The sequence below is a fragment of the Phyllobates terribilis genome, unplaced genomic scaffold, assembly GCF_046119375.1.
Source record: "Phyllobates terribilis strain yellow unplaced genomic scaffold, ASM4611937v1 Scaffold_8__6_contigs__length_399053987, whole genome shotgun sequence".
Taxonomy (NCBI): domain Eukaryota; kingdom Metazoa; phylum Chordata; class Amphibia; order Anura; family Dendrobatidae; genus Phyllobates; species Phyllobates terribilis.
In genome coordinates this window covers 32741728-32765063 of record NW_027362768.1, presented here as the reverse complement: position 1 = coordinate 32765063, position 23336 = coordinate 32741728, and the positions used below count along the sequence as shown (strand labels likewise).

Sequence of the window (23336 nt, the reverse complement as noted above, 5' to 3'; positions counted from 1 at the left end):
CCACGTCCCTTCCCACGCGCCTTGCCCATTGTAAATGAAGTAAAATAGCTTACACTCGCACTATCAATGGCAAAAGGGTAATAAAAAGGAGATTTGAACCGAGGAAGAGGAAAACCACAGTTCTAGTTCTCTGGCCTACACCAGACTCATTTAAACAGATATATTGGTGTCTGAACAGTCAGCGAGACACTGAAAATGTTTTTTTTTTTGCTAAAAAGATAAGATAAAAAAAGTGGATAATACAGAGATTTGAACCGTGGAACTGAAAAACCACAGTTATAATTTCCTGGTGTATACCAGACTTGTTAAAATAGATATATTGGTGTCTGAACAGTCAGCGACACACTTTTTTTCAATAGAAAAAAGGCAAGCAGGTTCTCTGGCCTACACCAGACTGTTTTAAACAGATATATCGGTGTCTGAACACTCACAGACACACTCAATTTTTTTTTTGTGGGGGGGAAATACCAAAAGGTTAATAAGACGGGTATTTGTACAGTCTGACTGAGAAGAAAAAAAAAACAGGATTTAGATGAAAAAAAAGGATTTTTTCCTGGCCCCTGAGACCGGGGTGATAAGTCTAGAAATTTGACCAGCAGGAGCACACAGGACTGTAATGCAGTGTTTATTGGTATAACCACTGCATCTCCTATACAGCCTGCCTGCCTGCCTGATATCTGGGATGGATATTAGTCCTGAGAAGGACTGTTTGTTTGATTTGGCAGGCTTTAGAGACCCTACACTAACTATTTTGCAGTATAAATCTCTCCCTAGCTCTGCAGCACTGACCCTACACTGTCTGATCCGGAGCAACTGTGTCCAAGATGGCAGCGCCTTGTTTTAAATACTCAAGGTGATGCTGTGCGGCCAGCCAATCACTGTAATGCCCACAAACAACATGGCTGCAGTATTACAGTGACTGGCTGGCAATCCCTGCATGTTCATTGGCTCTGTAAAGAGCGCCAAACGTGCAGGGCGGAGACCCGAGCTCCCGCCCGAGTAACCCGGAAATGCTCGGTGCTCGCTGAACATCCCGAGTAGTGAGATGCTCGGGCAAGTACCGAGCAGTGTCGAGCATGCTCGCTCAACACTAATTAGCATCACAGGTGTCTACAATCTTGTAATCAGTCAGTGGGCCTGTATATAGGGCTACAGATACTCACTGTACTGTTTGGTGACATGGTGTTTACCACACTCAACATGGGCCAGAGGAAGCAAAGGAAAGAGTTGTCTCAGGAGATTAGAAAGAAAATTAAGGCAACTATGTTAAAGGTAAAGGTTATGAGACCATCTCCAAGCATTCCTGTGACTACAGTTGCATATATTATTCAGAAATTTAAGATCCATGGGACTGTAGCCAACCTCCCTGGATGTGTCCGCAGGAGGAAAATTAATGACAAATCAAAGAGACGGATAATACGAATGGTAACAAAAGACCCCAGGATAACTTCTAAAGTGATCGCAACATCCGTCATTGTTTGATCCAAAGTGGACTTCAATGGAGACCACCAAGGAGAACACCATTGTTGAAAAAAAATCATAAAAAAGCCAGAATGGAATTTGCCAAACTAGATGGTGACAAGCCACAAAGCTTCATGGAGAATGTCCTTGGACAGATGAGACAAAAATGGAGGTTTTTGTGATGCACATCAGCCATGTTCACAGATGGAAAAATGAAATGAAAAGAACACTGTCCCTACTGTGAAACATGGAGGAGGATCTGTTATGTTCTGGGGCTGCTTTGCTGCATCTGGCACAGGGTGTCTTGAATCTGTGCAGGGTACAATGAAATCTCAAGACTATCAAGGGATTCCAGAGAAAAATGTGGTGCCCAGTGTCAGAAAACTTGGTCTCAGTCGCAGGTCATGGGTCTTGCAACAGGATAATGACCCAAAACACACAGCTAAAAACACCCAAGAATGGCTAAGAAGAAAACATTGGACTATTCTGAAGTGGCCTTCTATGAGCCCTGGCCAAAATCCTATTGAGCATCTTTGGAAAGAGCTGAAACATGTCGTCTGGAAAAGGCAGCCTTCAAACACGAGACAACTGGAGCAGTTTGCTCATGAGGAGTCGGCCAAAATACCTGTCGAAGGGTGCAGAAGTCTCATTGACAGTTACAGGAATCGTTGATTGCAGTGATTGCCTCAAAAGGTTGTTCAACAAAATATTAAGTTAAGAATACCATAATTTCTGTCCAGGCCTATTTCATGAGTTTAATTATTTTTTTTTAATTATTTGGAAGCAGCGTTGAAAAGCAATGTCTGACTTTCATTTGTTCATTTTCATAGATTTTTAATTTATTATTACTTTTGTCAGATTCAAGTTATTTCTGTGACCATTGTGGGTTTTTCTTTCATTAAACGAGGGGTACCAACAATTTTTACCACGTGTGTATATTCATGCATTCTGGAATACACCATCAATTAAGTCTATGTCTGATATTAATGTATTCTGTTTGATATGTATTATCGTCAGAGCAAGACCTTCTTGCTCGAATTAACTTGTCTGTCTGTCACTTGAAGCAAGATGCTTCTCTCTCCTCATGGCCCTGGCTGTGATATCCCAAACCCACCAATTGCTAATCGACAACTCTCTCCATATTGCAGTGCATAGGGAGAAACCATTCAGCAGTGACTGGAAAGTGGGGGAACTCGCACGAGGGTGCGGTACTCTGGGTTTATGCTTCAGAGATTAAAATGCAGCACAGAAACACAAGTGACAGAAAGTGTATGTCAGGATATATGCAACTTTAGAGTTAAATTATGTGACATTGAGGAGAAAGCACACAATAAATGCATTATCTGGTTGAATGTAACAACGGCAAAACAAAATAATTTGTTTAATTTTAATTCCTTTTCAGAAATCGGTGATCAATGTGGTCCACCACCAACCATACAATTTGGAGACACCATTGAAATTAGAAAATTTATCTATAAACCTGGTGAATTTGTGGAATACAAGTGCCCAATTTATCATCTTGTTAAAGGAGAAAAGATTGTGAAGTGTTTGAACGGTGTCTGGGGAGAAGCGCCGGTTTGTCTAGGTATGTACATGATCATTTATCACAAAATGTACAGAAAAAAACATAAATGTAATACAATCATATCACTATTAGGATTATGATAACAAACACAGAAGGAAAGTACTTCCTATATAGGTCTGTTGAATTGATCGGTAGACAACTGACAACAAAGTGTCCCTATCCTGTATCCCTTCCCTCCGTCATAGAAGCAAGTGTATACAGTATATTAGTGATGAGCAGAGCATTTAAAATTCGGGTTCACCAGTTCGTGTATATTCTGTACTGCAAGTGAAATTAGACATCACATAAAAAACCTCAAGATATCAAACAATGTCAACTCAGGGCCAGGATGAGGGGTAGGCAGTGTAGGCACCCACCTAGGGGGCTACCTATTGCTTTCCTGAGAGAAACACATTTTTAAAAAAGAAATCTGACAGTGCTATGACTACTGCCACCGACATCTTCCTAATGCCACAGGCATTCAGCAGAATGATGTCCGCGGCACAGTCATACAGGTAAGAAGTGTCAGTGAGTCACTAATACCGCTCACTGCCTGCACCTCAGCCAGCACTTCCTTCACACACTCAATTGTATTTGTGTTTTTAAAACACTAATATAGTAGATGAGCTCTGATCAGCTGCCAGCCCCATAGGTAATGCCAATAAAACACAGAGAACTTCATGTGGTGCACACTGCTATGCAAGATAGAAGAGGAGATGGAAGCCACTGTGGACGAGGATCTATGATTATATAAGCTTTTTTAATTTTTATTACACTATTAGGCCACTGAATGGGGGCTGTTGGGACATCATAATATAAGAGTTACTGTGGGGACATCATATTATATGAGGGTTTGTGGTAGACATTTTACTGGAGACTGTGTGGACATGGTAACACAAAACCCATGCCAAACAATTATAAATAAAATAAATCAAACACAATATGAATGGATAAAACAGGCCGTGATGTTTATTATGAGTATCATGAAGTTTAATCAATTAACGAAGATACCAACTCAATAAATATCAAATAAATATTAATTTAAAACCATATAAATAAACTAATCCACCCAGCCTAGCTGGGCAATTTTCCCACTAATGAACATCATGACAAAATAAAATGCTTGAAAAAATGGGAGGGCGGGTGGGATCTTCACTCTTTTGCGCAGCTCACAATGATAAGAAGACAGCAACAGCTGTTATATACTCCAAAAGCTTTCCCGCACTTTTTATCTTAGCCAATCCGCTTCCTTGAAAAAGAACCACCAAAACATGTGGCTGATACTGGTTTTAACCTTTTCATGACAGCTCACAGCTTACCAAATGACCTTTTGACCCTATGATGTTAAAGATGACATAAATTACTATTAGTCTTTAAAATACACTTGGCCAGCATACCTAAAATAAACTGACAGGGCCTGTGTTACCATGAGACCCCCATTCTATTCTTGCTTCAGGGGGGGCTTACATTATATTAAATGACGGGTTGTGGGGTACATTATACTTTTGCGGAAGAGAGATCATATTATATGAGGGGCTGTGGGGGACATTGTACAGGGGATTGTAAGGGATATTATTCAGGTGGCTATGGGGGACATCATATTATACTATGGGCTATGTTGCACATTATCCAAGGGGCTCTAGGGATATTATTCTGGGAACTGTGGGGACATCAAATTATATGAGGGACTATGGGGGACATTATACTGGGGACTTTGGGGACATTATATTATATGAGGAGTTCTGGGGGACATTAAACAGAGGGCTGTGATGGACATCATATTATACTGGAGGCTGTAGGGACATTATACTAGGGGCTTTAGGGACAAAGTGCCCCTGAGAAAGCTCTATGTCTTTGTAGCGATACGCGTGGGGTCCTTAATGCCCCCCCTTGGTAATTCATGCAAGTGATATACCTGATCCCATTATGGATCTCTTAGCCAGCAACCTAATATTTGGTTATTAGAGTGTTCATACATCTTCTAGGTGGTTCGCATGGAAATAATAATTTTTTCATCTGTATTATATATATTCCTTGCTTCATTCTTGTGTTCTAGATATTCATGTGTGGCTCCTGGTCACATCAGGTATCTTTTTTAATTTCCTGTTTTGGCATGTTTGCATGAACACACTTCTGTGACATGTGTTATATACTTACCTCAAGGGAGTATTACAGGATGATGGCTCTCATACAAACTATGTTTATTTAATCCATGTGAACAACCCTTGATGGGACCCAGTGACATATATATTTATATATCGTTATCATTAGTGTTGAGCGAGCACTAAAATGCTCAGGTGCTCGAAGCTCGGGCCGAGCTCACTGTGATACTCGAGTGCTCGACCCGAGCAATGAGCCCAATGTTAGTCTATGGGAGACCCGAGCATTTTTGCGGCGACACCCCCGGCAGTCTGTAGAAAGCCTAAAAAGTGCCCAAAACTATAGTGACAGTGCTCAAAAGACATGGGGACAGCATGTGCATCGCCCCAGGAAGCATTTCTGACCCCCAGGTCACTGCTGTCAACAACGTGGTCAGAGGTATTAAGCCACTTTTACGGGCTCACAATAAAACTTTCAAAAACGAAACTGAAACGGTTTTCCAGTGAAATATGTTAAGGAACTTCCTTTCCAGGGTAAAATCTAGTGTATAAGGTAAAATAAAGAACCAAAAGCAAAAATACTCCTCCACACCTTGGGCTATGTTCACAAATTGCATTTTTCATGCGTTTTTGCACTTTTGTATTGCTTTCAACCGTGACAAATGCATTCACCAGGAAATGTCATTTTAACATTTTACAACCTTATCTGGCCATGTGCTGTGTGACACATGCATACAGTGCTGAAAAGACATGGGAACAGCATGGGGAAGACCCCTGGAAGCATCTCTGACTCCCAGGTCACTGCCTAAAAGTGTGCCCATCAGAAGTGATCCTTGCCGCATCAGAAGATGCAGACTTGCAACTATCCCCATGCAAATCCTTGTCCAAGGGCAGTGTTCAATTGAACCTCCCCCATTTCTTGCAATGCAAGCACAAATATGCAGCCAACCACCCACCCACCCGCAGGCTGCAATACCATACTGCTAGCTTTCACTTGAAATGGGGCCTTTTAGTTTGGAGGAGGCCGAAGCTGGCCACTACCTCATGGCTGCTTCGGCAGCGAGGTATCCATACTCAGTCCCCAGCCGCCCGGCGGCCGGGTGTCCACGCTCGGTCTCCAGCTGCCAGGGGGTGGCCGGGTGTCCATACTCGGTCCCCAGCCGCCCCGCGGCCGGGTGTCCACACACGGTCCCCAGCCGCCCCTATTTCTCCTGTCACCTTCCCCCACACTTTTCTTAGCCTGGCCTGCTTTAGGGCAGCATTGGATGAGCCCACCAGAGAACCAGACTCCTCTAGTGGGCCCTGGCTGCTCCATCAGGGGAGTTGAGAGTGCCATTGTGAGGAGCATGATGATGATCATAGAAGTTAGCATCTGCTTTGTTTTCTTTTAATTCAAGCGTAAGTGGGCAGTCTGCAATGCCATACTGCTAGCTTGCACTTGAAATGGGGCCTTTTAGTTTGGAGGAGGCCGAAGCTGGCCACTACCTCATGGCTGCTTCGGCGGCCTGGTATCCGTACTCAGTCCCCAGCCGCTCGGGTGTCCACACTCGGTCCCCAGCCGCCAGTGGGTGGCCGGGTGTCCATACTCGGTCCCCAGCCGCCCGGCGGCCGGGTGTCCACACATGGTCCCCAGCCGCCTGGGGGCGGCCGGGTGTCCATAAACGGTCCCCAGCCGCTCCTATTTCTCCTGTCACCTTCCCACACACTTTTCTTAGCCTGGCCTGCTTTAGGGCACCATTGGACGAGCCGACCAGAGAACCAGACTCCTCCGGTGGGCCCTGGCTTCTCCATCAGGGGAGTTGAGAGTACCAAGGTGAGGAGCATGATGATGATGACAGAATCTGCTTTGTTTTCTTGGAATGCAAGCGCATGTATGTAGTTGCGGCTAGGCCTGAGGTGGGCAGCGTTTTATCCTACCTCCTCCGAGGATTGCTGGATGTTTTCCTGCTACTCTCCCAGTTCTATGACTCCCGTTAAAACAAAGCTTCAGGTGATAAATGATGGATGAGGTGGTGGCAAAAGAGAAAGAGCAGGAGGAACAGGGACCATTCACATCAATATCAGGCCAGTCAACCACACATGTCTTGCAGGATATGTTTCTGTACGAAAAGGAGAGGTTCGGCTACACAGTTATAGGGCATACAGTGAGTAGTGTTGAGCCACCCCCGTAGTGTTCGAGTTCGGTTTGGTTCGTCGAACACCCGTGTGTTCGCCGAACTGTTCGTCGAACTGTTCGTCGAACACCTTCGAACACCGTTAAAACCAATGGCAGGCAAACAAAAACACATAGAAACACATAGAAAACACCTTCAAAGGTGTCCAAAAGCTGACAAACTGCTCAGAAGACACAACTAACACATGGAAAAGTGACAAGTACATATAGTCATGCGAAAAGAAAAGAGGTGGAGGAGTAAAAGGAGGGGGAGACACAAATATAGGCATGTCATGCCCTTCTAAAATCCAAAAAGTGAGAAGCCGACACGGCCAGTCCGTTCCTGCCTGTGCCACCTCTGTGTCGCCGGGTTTGTGCCAGAGCCGCGGTGGACCCTGACGGCCAGCCCCCCTATCCCAATACTGGTGCCTGTCCGCTGGTGGGTCGAGGCCCCCCACAGTGGGGGGGGGAGTAACATCTGCAGAAGAAAGACCATCTTCCAGCCAAACTAAGATGTCGACTTCTTTTCGAGGACAATGTGATACGATCCCATTCTTACAGACACGCCCATCGTTACAAATTCTAGATGAGGCACAAAAACAGCAGGTGCTGCAACGGATATCAAGTGCTCCTTCAAGTGGGCTCTCCATCACCTCAATTTCAACATCACAAATACTCCAGTCCTCAGAGGTGTCACCCCAATCGCACTTGCTTCCTCACAGCTCCCAAGTCTCCAGCTGCCCGTCTGAGTATGGGGTAACACAGATGGCGAAGTCTGCCCAGCTGTTTACTCATACTATAGCCTGGGAAACGGAGGTCTGCTTCAGAGCTTCTGTTAATCCAGATGAGGAAATGATCTGATCCGATGCCCAGAATCTTTATAAGTTGGATCCAGGACCAGATGAAGAAGGTTCTGAGCATAATGTAGACCCTTGTTCCCAAACTGTAACTCCTGTTGGTGGAGACAATGATGAAGACGATGATGAGACTCAAATACCTGATTGGAGTGACAACTTGACTTTTCGGTCAGGGCAGGAAGAGGTTGGCTCTGAGGGCGACGGGTGTGATAACACACAGGGTGATGATGACGAGGTTGGAGATCCCACTTACTGTCAACCCACAGTCAGACAGTCGATGAGGTCAGCAGAGGAGGTGGAGGAGGATGTGACTAGCCCTGGGGATGGGGATGACTCTGTACCCGGGCATTTGCCTGGCCTTGGGGATGTCGCGGTGGTCGGCTCCCTGGCCCGTACCCTGGGGTCTCTCTTTAAAAGGGTGGATAATTGTTAGTTTTATAAGAGTTCATGACGCCACCTGTGGTATCTGGTGACAAGCACCAGCGCTGCAGCAGTCCACTGAGGCCGGTGATAAGGCAGCTCGATGGTATAGCTCCCCACAGGTGGAGCTAGGTCTCAGGGCAGCGTATGCAGGGGGAATGCAGGACAGGCGAGACCCAGCTGGGTCAGAGCAAGAACGGGAACGGACACGGTAGTCACTTCAGTACCTTTTACTGGTGGAAATTCAGGCACATCCCGGAGCACTGTAGGGTGAAGGGTGCATATCAGGATCCTCCCCAATGAGCGGGTGTAGGGCCTCCTGTTTCTTGCCTCTGCGTAGTAAGTTTCTGACCTGCCTGGAGCTAGGCCTAACTTTGTCTCTGTCCTGCGCTGGCTGACCTTGTGGTAGGGCCTTCTCTTGGAGTACACGCTACCAGTATGCGGGGCCTAAGCGTCTCCTGGCTCTGTTACATATCAGCACCTTAGCGATTCTGGGACTTGTAGTTCTCCAGGGATTCCGGTTATGCCTTACTGGGTCATAGAGATACCGGTAAGCTCGGATCCTGTGTCCGGTAAATGCTTCGGGGTGAGCTGGTTAAGCTCCTCTGCCCCTTATGTACTAACTCGCCACTCGCCTTCGGCCTACTCGGGCCCTCACTAGGCTATACACACTAACGGCAGCTTGCCGCGCTTCACTGATCTTACAACACCGGCACACCTTAAGCTCTATCTGGGCTCCCTGAATCTAGCAAGCAGGAGCCTCGTGCTCCACTGCTGAACTATTAACTGCGTTCTCTAGACTAGACTGAGCTCCACTGCAGACTGACCTCTCTTAGGCTTCTCTACTGCAGGAACTCTTCAGAGGAACTGAACTGCCTAGCTCCACCTTCCCTATTTATATCCCTAACGGGCTCCCTCTGCTGGTCTGAGGTGGAAGGTGGAGATGTGTGAATGTTTATGGGGGCCTCTTGTGGAGGATTCCATCAATGCACTCTTGTAAGATCTGTGATACCAAGCGCAGCAGGGCATCACAGATGCTATTGACGACGAGGTTAGGTTGCGCCTTCCTGTACAGAGACGGAGTACTGGAAGCACGTCAACAACTGCATCCTCAACCACAACTCTGCCTCTGACCACAAGTCGTAGTGGCTCTTCAGGTAACATGGGCTCTAAGCCTTGCATAGCCTGGGCATTTATTCAGATCGATAAGGATGACCCAACTCGTGTTATCTGTAATATTTGTCAGCAAAAGCTAAGTAGAGGCCAAAAAATACATAGTTTGAGTACTTCATGCATGTACCGTCACATGGATATGAAGCATAAGTTGCAGTGGGAAGCACACTGTGCTACAATGCGGCCTAGCCGGCGGGGCCAACCACCGTCTGCCCCATCTTGTGCATCCGCAGCCTCTTCATCCTCTGTGACTGGGGGGACAGCAGTCACACATGTTTTTGGACGCAGACCTGCCACCTCTTTACCCGCAACAGCCACTGTGATTGGCAGGTCGTCAGTTCATTGGGAAGTGGAAACACCTGCTAGTGTTGAGCGCTCTCCGACATCGAGAGCACCACCTTTGGATCAAGGCAACCTAACATGTCCGCCTGCATCTTCCTCACAGACCGGCAGTTGCCGGGGACACCCTACTCAACACCGTCAAAGCACAACAGCCAGCCCTCGGTCCCTCAGATGTGGAAAAGTAAAAGACCATTTTCTCCTAGCCATGAGAAAGCTAAGAGGTTGAATTTCACCATCTGCAAGCTGTTGGCTACAGAAATGCTGCCTTTCCACCTGGAGGACACAGAGGATTTTGAAGACCTTATGTCCGTCACAGTGCCCCAGTACCAGATGCCCAGTCAGCACTACTTCTCAAAGAAAGGTGTGCCTGCGCTCCACTAGCATGTCGCACACAACATCACCGCTTCTTTGAGAAACTCTGTGTGTGACAGGGTGCACTTCACCACAGACACTTGGACGAGAAGGCATGGACAGGGGCGTTACATGTTGCTGACTGGGCACTGGGTAACTATGGTGACAGCAGGACAAGGGGCTGCTGTCCAAGTCTTACCGTCCCCACGAGTTGTGTGTTAATCCTCTTTATCTCGAACTTCCTCCACTGCTTCTGCCTCCTCAACCTCCTCTCGGTCCTCCACCTGCACCCAAAGCCTGTCTGGTAATGCCACCTGCTTTCTAACTGCGCAGAAGGAATCCTGCACACCTCCTTACTATGCTGGCAGCAGGGCTCAACGCATCAGTGTTTACTTTGAAATGTCTGGGAAATGTGAGTCACACAGCTGAGGAGTTTTGGTCAGCTCTGGAGACCCAGTTTCATGAAAGGTTGTCTCCACTGGACCTGCAACCAGGGAAGACCATGTGCGACAATGCTGCAAACCTGGGTGCGGCACTTCGCCGGGGCAATGTCACACACGTGCCTTGTATGGCTCACGTGTTGAACCTGGTTGTCCAGCAATTTTTAGCCCACTATCCCGGACTAGATGGCCTTCTGCAGAGTGCACGGTCGCTGTGTGCTCACTTCCGCCGTTCGCATCCCGCAGTTCAACGACTTACATCTCTACAGAAGTCGTTGGGCCTGCCAGTTCACCGGCTGAAATGCGATGTGCCGACACGGTGGAATTCAACTCTGCACATGTTGCAGCGACTGTGGCAGCACCGACAAGCCCTGGTGCAATACGTTCTGACGTATAGCCTGGGCCAACGAGATCCAGAGGTGGGGCAAATCACGCTGGAGGAGTGGTCTCAGATCAGGGACCTATGCACCCTTCTGCACAGTCTTGAAATGGCGACGAAGATGTTTAGTGCTGACGATGCCATTATCAGCATGACTATTACGGTGATTTACATGCTGGAGCACATGTTAAACAGAATTCGGAGTCAGGTGGTGGGACAAGAGGAGGTGGAGGAAGTAGAGGAGGAGTCGTATGCGGAAGGGATAACATCTCCAAGGTCCAGACGGTTGGCAGCACCAAGGCGGCAGGCATGGGAGGGTGGGGGAGAGGGATTAACCAGGGCGCATGGTAGCAGCCAAACTGTTGAGGAAGGTGCAGGAGCCGAGGAAGAAGTGGAGGACGAACTGGCAATGGGCATGGAAGGCTCATCAGATGAGGGAGACCTTGATCACATTTCTGTTGTGCGAGGTTGGAGGGAGAGGGCAGAGGAAGGAAGCATGATTCTTACCTCGCTACCAACACAACAAGGACTTGGTCCTTCTGGATGCGCAAGACACATGAGTGACTTCTTGCTGCACTACCTGCAACATGACCCCCGGATTGTCAGAATTCGAAGTAATCCCGACTACTGGGTTGCCACACTCTTAGATCCCCGGTACAAAAGTATATTTGCCGAAATAATTCCTGCCATAAAAAGGTACTGACGAATGCAGGAGTATCTGTTGCAGAATCTTACATGTGCTTTTCCACAAAACACCAGTGGTGCACGTAGTGAATCTCACAGTTCTAACTTGCCAACGGTGGGACTGTCGAGTCTTCATCACTCAAACAGTAACAGTAACACAGTATCTGCTGGTAACAGCAATTTTGTGGAATCGTTTCACCACTTTTTTAGACCATCCTTTGCAAGGCCACAGGAGACAAGAAGTCTGACACATAGTCAATGCCTAGAGAGGATGGTACAGGAGAATCTCCAAGTGAACATCGAAGCCATGACTGTGTCACTGGACCCTTGCTCATTTTGGTATTCCAATCTTGAAAAATCGACGGAGCTCGCCACTCACGCCTTGGAGATCTTGTCATGCCATGCAGCCAGCGTTCTCTCTGAACGTGTGTTCAGCGCTGCTGGTGGTGTGCTGACAGATAAGCGCACGCGGCTGTCCACTGAGAATGTAGACAGACTCACGTTCATAAAGATGATCCAATCATGGATTCGCAAGGACATTTCTACCCCTGTGTCATCCTTGGGAGACTAAAAGCTTGGGGATTTGGTAAAATCACCTCACCAACCGTTTTAAGCAACAGTGGGGCAATTGATGCCACTTAACCCTAGAACGCATGACCATAAAAATCTACACTTTCACATACCTGGGGCCCTTTAGGCCCGTGTGCAAATAACATGGAATAACTCAAACTCAAATGACAAACAACTATATACATGAAGAATACCTAGAGTTTCAAAATTCTAACTAAAGCAATCTTGCAGAAAATAGAAAACAATTAACTGGGCGGGCCTGCAAGGCCACAGGTATGCGTTCTAGGGTTAAGTGGTGTCTGTGCCACAATTTTGGGAGTCCCCTTGCTGTGTCTTACGTGACGATGGCATCGTCAATTCCAGGTGGGTTGGGTCGCACCCCCCCTTTTAACTGTAAGAAACCACATACACTATGGCTTGGGGTAACACAGATGGTTGAGTCTGAAGAGCTGTTTACTCAGAGGTCTGCTCCAAATCTTCAGTGTCTGCTAGTCAGCGTAGAATTTTTAACTGCATCTAGCCTAGGCAATACTTTGGGTGTAGTAGCCCAGCTGCGAAGCAAGCTGCACCGCCTGTGTATCTAATAAGAATTTTTAAATTAATCTAGCCTAGGCAGACTGTGGGGACCCCCAACCAAACCCAGATGCTCAGCCCCCCTACCGCCCCCCTTTCATGGACAACCCAATAATGTAACTCTTACAACTGGATGGGTAAGGATCGGTCACAGCTTTATTAACTCTTTATACTCATTCCATTAGAAAGGCATTTTATTTCTAAAATAATTCAGCTTGTTGCAGCATGCCCTGGGTCCCCACTCCGGCAAGTTGGCCAACAAGTGTAACTCTCCAACATGTCCTTTCTATTTCCAGGCCACGGAGGATCCAGCGTACTCGTATGCAGGACTCTGACCCCCACCCATCACTCTTAACGCTTGTTCCACTCCGTCCTGGAGTCTTGACAGGAATATGTCCAGTCCAATATCTATTAAGTGAACACTGTCGGGCCGTATGAGGCCTGCTTTATCTCCTTCCAGTTGTCGGTGTCGTATCACTACACTGCCTCTGTCTCTTCTAAATTTTGCCATCCGAATATTTATTACCCGCCTTGTCCATTCGATGGCCGTGATGTCTCGCGCACCTTGCCATACCGCTATCGGCACAATCTCTGACCATACTATAGCTAATTTTGTGAAAAATTCTCTGAAGCGCTCAGTGTCTAGTTTCATTATTGCCATTAGTTATGCGCTCTTGTGATGACCTAGGTTGTTTCCCCCGGCCTGTATAACTAATATGACCGGACCTCTTGCCTCTCTCCCTACCTTGATTACCTCCATTAGTACCTGTGGCCATAGCAGGCCTCTAATACCTCTCCAGTTGAAATATGTGTTATGAAACTCTAATTTCCTCCCGCCTGGGCGGACTTTCGCCCTTTTTTGTGCCCAATATATATACGAGTGGCCTATCACTCACACTGTTGGCTTAGCGTCACCTGTAAAAGAAACAAACCACGTTAGGATAACAAGTCCGGTCTTATGTATCTCGCCAAACACGTGGATCGCCATCTCCCTATCCTCTGAACTTCCGTTTCTGACAGTCCTGCTCTTGCTGCTTCCGTGGCCGCACTTATGCGGAATGAGTGTGTCCCGTAATTTTTGGGGTGGTTCTCTGCCGATGTTATGCATTTATTAAATATAGCTTGGAACAGGTATCTTGATAATGGTGTTCCATCAATGTGTGATACGAAGAAATTACTTTGTGATCTGATGGCTAGATATGTTTTTACTATTGTTACCCGACTCAGTGTACCGTTTGTGGGTTGTAGAAGTACCCAAGTACCCCTGCCCGCTGGAACCGTTTTCGATTGGTGTATGCGTACACGTATTGCATTATTGGCTATGACTACTTCCTGGTGTAATAAGCGTCCACTGGTGGTAATTTTGGATTGAGGGACTAATTCGCTTATACATAGCGCCCCGAAGAAGGCGATCACAAATGCAGTAGACATTAGTGTTGCTTAAAATTGTGAGTGTCATGTTAATGGTGTTAGGGATAAGATGAGAGAAATCAGTTTTAGTGACACGGGACGGGACGTCTACATTCCTGACTTGGCTGACCCCTTTTCCACCCTTTTTTGGATTGTCTGATGATGAATCTTTGTCACATCTCCCCAATTCAGTAGTTGGAAGTGAAATGCTACTCCGGTCAGACACCGCTGCGCTGACGCCCCTGATATGCCCCTCATCATTAGCTGGTGGAGAAATTCCATGGTGACTTGTGATCTGGCTTGTTCACATTGGTCAACCCGTCTGCCTGCTACTAGTCGTGTCCACTCTTCAAATGCCTTACCGTATGCTTGCCACGTTGACGGGGCAACTGACGCTCTGATTAATGGCATCAACTATTCGCCACTAGATCCCATAGGGAGGGTGGGCAACTGTTGCCCGATGGGTGGGCGTTGTGGAAGAGCTCTGTGAAAATCTGCCAATTGAATTGTTAAAAAACGTTAGCAGCAGCTTTATACCCCTCAGCATAGTGGCTAGCGCGGACCCATACATTGTGTTTTAGGCACAGGAATACTAGCCTGCGTAGGAGGCCTAGCACTGGGAGAGACGATGATGCCATCTTATTAATGCAGTGCGCTAGGCTGGTGTTTTGTGTTATGAAGCGTATATTTTTGTTAGCCAGGCGCGCGCCCCATATTTCTATTGCTACCACTATTGGGAAAAATTATTTTCAGGGCTAGATGCAGCTAAAAATTATTATTAATTTCAAAGCTGGTGGAGCTTGGTATAGATGGCCTAATACAATGAGTCCCACACACTGCTAGAAGCCCAAATATTTTTTCAGAGATAGATGCAGATAAAAATTATTTTTAATTTGCAAACTGATGGAGGTCAGTATAGATGGACTAATAGAGAAAGTCCCACACACTGCTAGAAGGCCAAATATTTTTTCAGAGCTAGATGCAGATAAAAATTATATTCAATTTGCAACCTGATGGAGGTCAGTATAGATGGACTAATAGAGAAAGTCCCACACACTGCTAGAAGGCCAAATATTTTTTCAGAGCTAGATGCAGATAAAAATTATATTCAATTTGCAACCTGATGGAGGTCAGTATAGATGGACTAATAGAACATGTCCCACACACAGCTAGAAGCCCAAATATTTTTTCAGAGGTAGATGCAGATAAAAATTATATTCAATTTGCAACCTGATGGAGGTCAGTATAGATGGACTAATAGAACAAGTCCCACACACAGCTAGAAGCCAAAATATTTTTTCAGAGGTAGATGCAGATAAAAATTATTTTCAATTTGCAACCTGATGGAGTTCAGTATAGATGGACTAATAGAGAAAGTCCCACACACTGCTAGAAGGCCAAATATTTTTTCAGAGCTAGATGCAGATAAAAATTATATTCAATTTGCAACCTGATGGAGGTCAGTATAGATGGACTAATAGAACAAGTCCCACACACAGCTAGAAGCCCAAATATTTTTTCAGAGGTAGATGCAGATAAAAATTATTTTTAATTTGCAACCTGATGGAGGTCAGTATAGATGGACTAATAGAGAAAGTCCCACACACTGCTAGAAGGCCAAATATTTTTTCAGAGCTAGATGCAGATAAAAATTATATTCAATTTGCAACCTGAGGGAGGTCAGTATAGATGGACTAATAGAACAAGTCCCACACACAGCTAGAAGCCCAAATATTTTTTCAGAGGTAGATGCAGATAAAAATTATTTTTAATTTGCAACCTGATGGAGGTCAGTATAGATAGACTAATGGAGAAAGTCCCACACACTGCTAGAAGGCCAAATATTTTTTCAGAGCTAGATGCAGATAAAAATTATATTCAATTTGCAACCTGATGGAGGTCTGTATAGATGGACTAATAGACCAAGTCCCACACACAGCTAAAAGCCCAAATATTTTTTCAGAGGTAGATGCAGATAAAAATTATTTTTAATTTGCAACCTGATGGAGGTCTGTATAGATGGACTAATAGAACAAGTCCCACACACAGCTAGAAGCCCAAATATTTTTTCAGAGGTACTGTAGATGCAAATAAAAATTATTTTTAATTTGCAACCTGATGGAGGTCTGTATAGATGGATTAATAGAACAAGTCCCACACACAGCTAGAAGCCCAATATTTTTTCAGAGGTAGATGCAGAAAAAAATATATTCAGTTTGCAACCTGATGGAGGTCAGTATAGATGGACTAATACAACAAGTCCCACACACAGCTAGAAGCCCAATATTTTTTCAGAGCTAGATGCAGAAGAAAATTATATTCAATTTGCAACCTGATGGAGGTCAGTATAGATGGACTAATAGAATGATGCTATGCCCAAAAGATTTTACTTCACTAGGTGCAGTAAAAAAATTGGTATTCTATACACAGGTGGTATATCTTGCAACACAGATAGGCTACTCCATTGACTAACACACTCTGCAATAGGCCAAAAAGGATTAGCTTTGCTAGATTCAGCCAAAAGCTGTGAAAAAAACTTGCACAGCACTGGCACAGACCTGCTTGGCAAAAACTGATAGGAACTGATGTAACCTAGTCCTGAAAAGGACTCCAATTACAATTAGTCTTTACTCCCACAACCTGTCTATTTAAGAGCACAGACCTGCCTGATAAAAGTCATAGGAAATGCTGTAACCTAGTCCTTAAAAGGACTGCAATCACAACTATTCCCTACTCCCAAGCTATCTGTAGATTTGTGCGAAAATTGGCTTGAAATTAACAAGGTATAGAGCACACAGCAACAGCGGTGCCGTCTAACACGCAGCTGCAGCAGTGAGAAAATGGTGGCGACGGGGAAAATGGCTTGGTCTTATAGGGCAAGGACATGTGACATACACTGCCAATGACACATGCCCTTGCTTGTGTGAAAAAAAGCACTTCGCTCCGTGTGTGCGCTGCTGATAGGCTGACAGATTGCACCTCCCCACTGTAAATGCGGGAAAGAGAAAAAAAAAATGGAGATCTTCATTGTTCCTGCAGAGATCCATCCCCGCTGTACACTCAAACTGCGTATTAACATTAATTTTCATCATTACTGAGAAAAAATCCAGTTATGATTTTGGTGCACGAACAGTTATCGAACATAACCTCGAGCAGCCGAATTTTTCTCAAATTGTTCGTGTTCGCCGAACGGCTCGAACACCGCCCAAAACAGCTCGAATTTGAGATTGGCGAACAGTTCGAGTAGAACAACGCTCATCTCTAACAGTGAGTGCAATGCCTACCAAAAATTTAGATGCACTCCAATGTCCCTTGGAAGTGACATGGAGGTTAGAGGGCCTTAACTAAACCATTTTTTCCATTTATAGCAACTGGGTCTCCTGTGCACTGTTGGCCTAAGCAGTGAATGGAAGGCTTTCCAAAAATTATGAGGAACTGCAATGCCCCTTGAAAGAGACGTGGATTACAGCATACTAAAAACCTTCTACCCATTATTGGGGAGTGGGTCTCCCCTAGTGTTCGCCTATGCATTGAAAAGCAAAAGCTGACTAAAATTAGGAGAAAATGCAATGCCCGTTGGAAGAGTCGTGGAGGTCGCAGTAGCTTAATAAGACGGTTTTAATGCCCCTTGGAAAAGTGGTGGAGGTCACAGTAGCTTAACAAGACGGTTTGAATGCCCCTTGGAAAAGTGGTGGAGGTCACAGTAGCTTAACAAGATGGTTTTAATGCCCCTCGGAAGAGACGTGGAGGTCGCAGTAGCTTAACAAGACGGTTTTAATGCCCATTGGAAAAGTGGTGGAGGTCACAGTAGCTTAAGAAGACTGTTTGAATACCCCTTGGTAAAGTGGTGGAGATCGCAGTAGCTTAACAAGACAGTTTTAATGCCCCTAACAAGAGCCATACAGTATAGCATCTTAAAAACATTATTCCCATTATTGGGGAGTGGGTCTCCCATAGTCTTTGCTTATGCCTTCCAAGCAAAAGCTGCCAAAAATTAGGACGGAGGATCTTGCAATGCCCCTTACAAGAGCCATGCAGTACAGCATATTACAAACATTATTGACATTATTGGGAGTGGGTCTCCCATAGTCTTTGCTTATGCCTTCCAAGCAAAAGCTGCCAAAAATTAGGAGGGAATGCAATGCCCGTTAGAAGAGTCGTGGAGGTTAGAGTTAATTAAAAACAACATTTCAATGCCCCTTGGAAGAGCTGTGGAGTTCAGAGTGGTTTAACAAGATGCTTTTAATGCCCCTCGGTAGAGACGTGGAGGTCGCAGTAGCTTAACAAGACGGTTTTAATGCCCCTTGGAAAACTGGTGTAGGTCACAGTAGCTTAACAAGACGGTTTGAATGCCTCTTGGAAAAGTGGTGGAGGTAACAGTAGCTTAACAAGACGATTTTAATGCCCCTTACAAGAGCCATACAGTACAGCATCTTAAAAATATTATTCCCATTATTGGGGAGTGGGTCTCACACAGTCTTTGCTTATGACTTCCAAGCAGAAGCTGCCAAAAATAAAGACGGAGGAACTTTCAATAATGGCAACACGGACCAAGGTCACCCTAGTGGTATAGTGGTGGTGGAGGCTGAGGATAAGGAGAAGAACATAAAACAGCCGAAATGAGGAAGCGTATACCCATGTGTGGGTGTGAAGCGGTGCATGTGATTATACCTCCCGAAATAACACAGTGGATTTGACTTTATTTCTCTGCTGTCATTTGCTGGTGATGAGAAGTCTGGCCCAATCCAGCCCATGTTCATTTTGATAATGGTCAGCTTGTCAGCATTGTCAGTTGACAGGCGAGTGTGCTTATCAGTTATAATTCCCCCAGCGGCACTAAAAACACGCTCCGATAACACGCTAGTGGCAGGGCAGGCCAGGACCTCCAAGGCGTAGACAGCGAGTTTATTCCAAGTGTCCAGATTCGATACCCAATAATTAAAAGGCACAGAGGAATCATGGAGGACGCTGGTACGGTCGGCAAGGTACTCCCTCACCATCTTTTGAAACTTTCCACTCCTTGTGAGAGTACCCCGCGCCTCAGGGTCTGTCCGAAGGGAGGGTCTGAGAAAACTGTCCCAGAACGTTGACAGTGTTCCCCTGCCTCTGCTGGATTGGAGTTGCGTCTCTATCGCATGTACGCCTTGGTTGGTCAATGAACCGTGACCTCTGCCGCTAGCGTGTTCAGATGGGAATTTTTTTAACAGTTCGGCAGCAAGGGCCTTCTGGTACTGCCCGATTTTTGTAGACCTCTCCACCTCAGGAATAAGAGAGTGAAAGTTCTCCTTGTAGCAGGGGTCTAAAAGTGTCACCAACCAGTAATGACGGTCACCTAACATTTTGACAACGCGTGGGTCACGGTTAAGGCAGCATAACATAAAGTCAGCCATGCATGCCAGACTGGTAACGGGCAAGACTTCCGTGTCCTCACCAAGATGATGACTGACCATGCTCTCCTCCTCCTCCTCCCCCCTGTCCTCAGGCCACCCACGCTGAACCGACGGTATGACAGTTGTACAGGTACTACCGTCTACAGCGCATGATACAAGCTCCTGTTCTTCCTCCTCCCCCTCCTCTCCCTCATTGTTCCCCTATGCATGTTGGGATGAGATGATGCTGGGCTGCGTGTAATCGACCGCTACGGCTTCTTGATCCATCTCATCATACTCTGGCTGCAATGCCTCCTCTTTAATTCTCTGCAGAGAGTGTTGCAAAAGACAGACAAGTGGAATGCTGATGCTAATGTTGGCGTCATCATCGCCACTCACCATCTTGGTGGACTCCTCAAAGTTTGTCAAGATGGTACATATGTCAGACATCCATGTCCACTGCTGAGGTCTTATGTGTGGAGTCTGACCTGAATATCGACGGCCTTGTTGCAGCTGGTACTCCACAACTACTCTCTTCTGCTCACAAATCCTTTGCAACATGTGGAGGGTAGAGTTCCAACGTGTGGGGATATCACACACCAGTCGGTGTGATGGAAGCTGCAAACGCTGCTGCAACACAGCAAGGGTGGCGGAAGCTGTAGCCGACTTGCGAAAATGAGCTGACAGGCGGCGTACTTTGACGAGCAGATCTGGCAACTCGGGGTACGATTTAAGAAACCGCTGAAACACGATGTTAAGCAAATGAGCCAGGCATGGTACGTGTGTGATCTCGCCTCGCCTCAGAGCCACCACCAGGTTACGGCCATTGTCACACACGACCATGCCTGGATGTAGGTTCAGCGGTCTCAGCCACAGATCTGCCTGCTCTTTCACAGCTGTCCAGAACTCACAAGCAGTGTGAGGTTTCTCACCTAAGCTTATGAGTTTCAGCACAGCCTGTTGCCGCTTGGCGGAGGCAGTACTGCAGTGTAGTGTTGAGCCACCCCCGTAGTGTTTGAGTTCGGTTCGGTTCGTCGAACACCCTACTAGGCACAAAGTATTTCGTGAGATAGATGCAGTTAAAAATTTGTAATTAGATACTCTCGTTGGATGCTGAGAAAGCATTCCATAGAGTCTCCTGGCACGCCATATATTATTCTCTTAAAAAGCTCGGGGTAGGGGTCTAGGGGACCCTTTTATAGCCAAAATCACGGCCCTGTATCGCAATACGTCACGTAGGCTGAAGATAAATGGAACTGTTACACCCTGAGGGCTCGGTTGCTACCGACGTATTGCACCTCACCCAGAGGTGTGATATCTCACTCTCAGGTAAGGATGGAGTGTGGATCAGGACCCGACACCTGCATGTATTACACCACATTGCAGTTGGGCAGGGCGACCAATATGCCCCTGAGATGGGCACGACAGTCCTTTTCCCTGGCTGGAGTGGGGGGAGGGAACACTGAGGAAGGGGAACCCTGTAGTGCAGGAGCAGGGAGGAAGCAGTTCCTGGGTGCATTGAGAAGGGAGTATAAAAGGTGGGCACCATCTTAGTTCAGTGCAGAGAAGTCTGAGCAGAAGTGACAGGGAGCAGGGGCTCTGCATGAGCTCTGCTCCGGAGGCGGGCCTAGTAACAGAGGCCCAGACCTGGAAGAGGGAGAAGGAAGGAAGAGGAGCGGAGAAGGCTCCAGGAACGAGGAACGAGGGGATCCCAGGGGTGCGGACGGGCGAGTCGCCACCGCACGCCCGAATCCACCTGCGTGGAGGGGTCAGGCCAAAGGGGGAGACCGGTCCCCGAAACTAGTGGAGGCGGGAAACGACCCTCAGCTAGAAACCGGAGGCTGTGACATTTTATGTGGCGCAGCCCCTCGCTACACCCGCTAGGAAGGCACCACATAGGGTCAGGGAAACTGGCGCCAAGTTTACCAAGAGGAGGCCCGTGGCAGCCGGACAGAAGGGTTGGTAAGAAAGGCCAGACAAATGACACACAAAGGGGGTCCTGTGAAGCACTCCAAAGTTATCTGGGAGTTGTCTGAGCCACTCACCTGGTGAGCACAGTACTACGTGGGCAGCCGTTACCTGCAGAAGTGGTCAGGATAATAAGAACTGTGAGTAAAGACCCTGGACTGCATCACTGACTCCATGTCGTTACTGATGCTGCCCTGCACCATCACCCCTATCCTCCGCATACACTGCATTGAGGCTATACTCCTCCCGTGGGGAGTTACAGTTATATGAAAAAGTTTGGGCACCCCTATTAATCTTAAGCTTAATGTTTTGTAAAAATTGTTTTTTTTGCAACAGCTATTTCAGTTTGATATACAGTTATATGAAAAAGTTTGGGCACCCCTATTAATCTTAAGCGTATTGTTTTATAAAAATTGGTGTTTTTGCAACAGCTATTTCAGTTTGATATATGTAATAACTGTTGGACACAGTAATGTTTCTGCCTTGAAATGAGGTTTATTGTACTAACAGAAAATGTGCAATCTGCATTCATACAAAATTTGACAGGTGCATAAGTATGGGCACCTCACCAGAAAAGTGACATTAATATTTAGTAGATCCTCCTTTTGCAAAAATAACAGCCTCTAGTCGCTTCCTGAAGCTTTTAATGAGTTCCTGGATCCTGGATGAAGGTATTTTTGACTATTCCTACAAAACAATTCCAGTTCAGTTAAGTTTGATGGTCGCCGAGCATGTACAGCCCTCTTCAAATGATCCCACAGATGTTCAATGATATTCAGGTATGGGGACTGGGATGGCCATTCCAGAACATTGTAATTGTTCCTCTGCATGAATGCCTGAGTAGATTTGGAGCGGTGTTTTGGATCATTGTCTTGCTGAAAGATCCATCCCCTGTGTATCTTCAACTTTATCACTGATTCTTGAACATTATTGTCAAAAATCTGCTGATACTGAGTGGAATCCATGCGTCCCTCAACTTTAACAAGATTCCCGGTGCCGGCATTGGCCACACAGCCCCAAAGCATGATGGAACCTCCACCAAATTTTACTGTGGGTAGCAAGTGTTTTTCTTGGAATGCTGTGTTTTTTTGCCGCCATGCATAACGCCTTTTTGTATGACCAAACAACTCAATCTTGGTTTCATCAGTCCACAGGACCTTCTTCCAAAAAGAAATTGGCTTCTCCAAATGTGCTTTTGCATACCTCAGCTGACTCTGTTTGTGGCGTGCTTGCAGAAACGGCTTCTTTCGCATCACTCTCCCATACAGCTTCTTCTTGTGCAAAGTGCGTTGTATAGTTGACCGATGCACAGTGACACCATCTGCAGCAAGTTGATGCTGCAGCTCTCTGGGGGTGGTCTGAGGATTGTCCTTGACTGATCTCACCATTCTTCTCTGCCTTTCTGATGTTTTTCATGGCCTGCCACTTCTGGCCTTAACAAGAACTGTCCCTGTGTTCTTCCATTTCCTTACTATGTTCCTCACAGTGGAAACTGACAGGTTAAATCTCTGAGACAGCTTTTTG

At 46.3% G+C, this 23336-nt stretch overlaps 1 protein-coding gene across 4 annotated transcripts in view; it reads left to right on the top strand.

Moving 5' to 3' along the window:
* Positions 1-23336, top strand: part of LOC141156682 (coagulation factor XIII B chain-like) — a 784153-nt gene that overhangs the window by 510675 nt on the left and 250142 nt on the right. For all 4 annotated transcript variants that reach the window (XM_073642930.1, XM_073642929.1, XM_073642931.1 and 1 more), the window contains exon 10: positions 2864-3046. In XM_073642930.1, coding sequence (XP_073499031.1) covers positions 2864-3046 — 183 coding nt within the window. The remainder of the gene's footprint in view (positions 1-2863; positions 3047-23336) is intronic.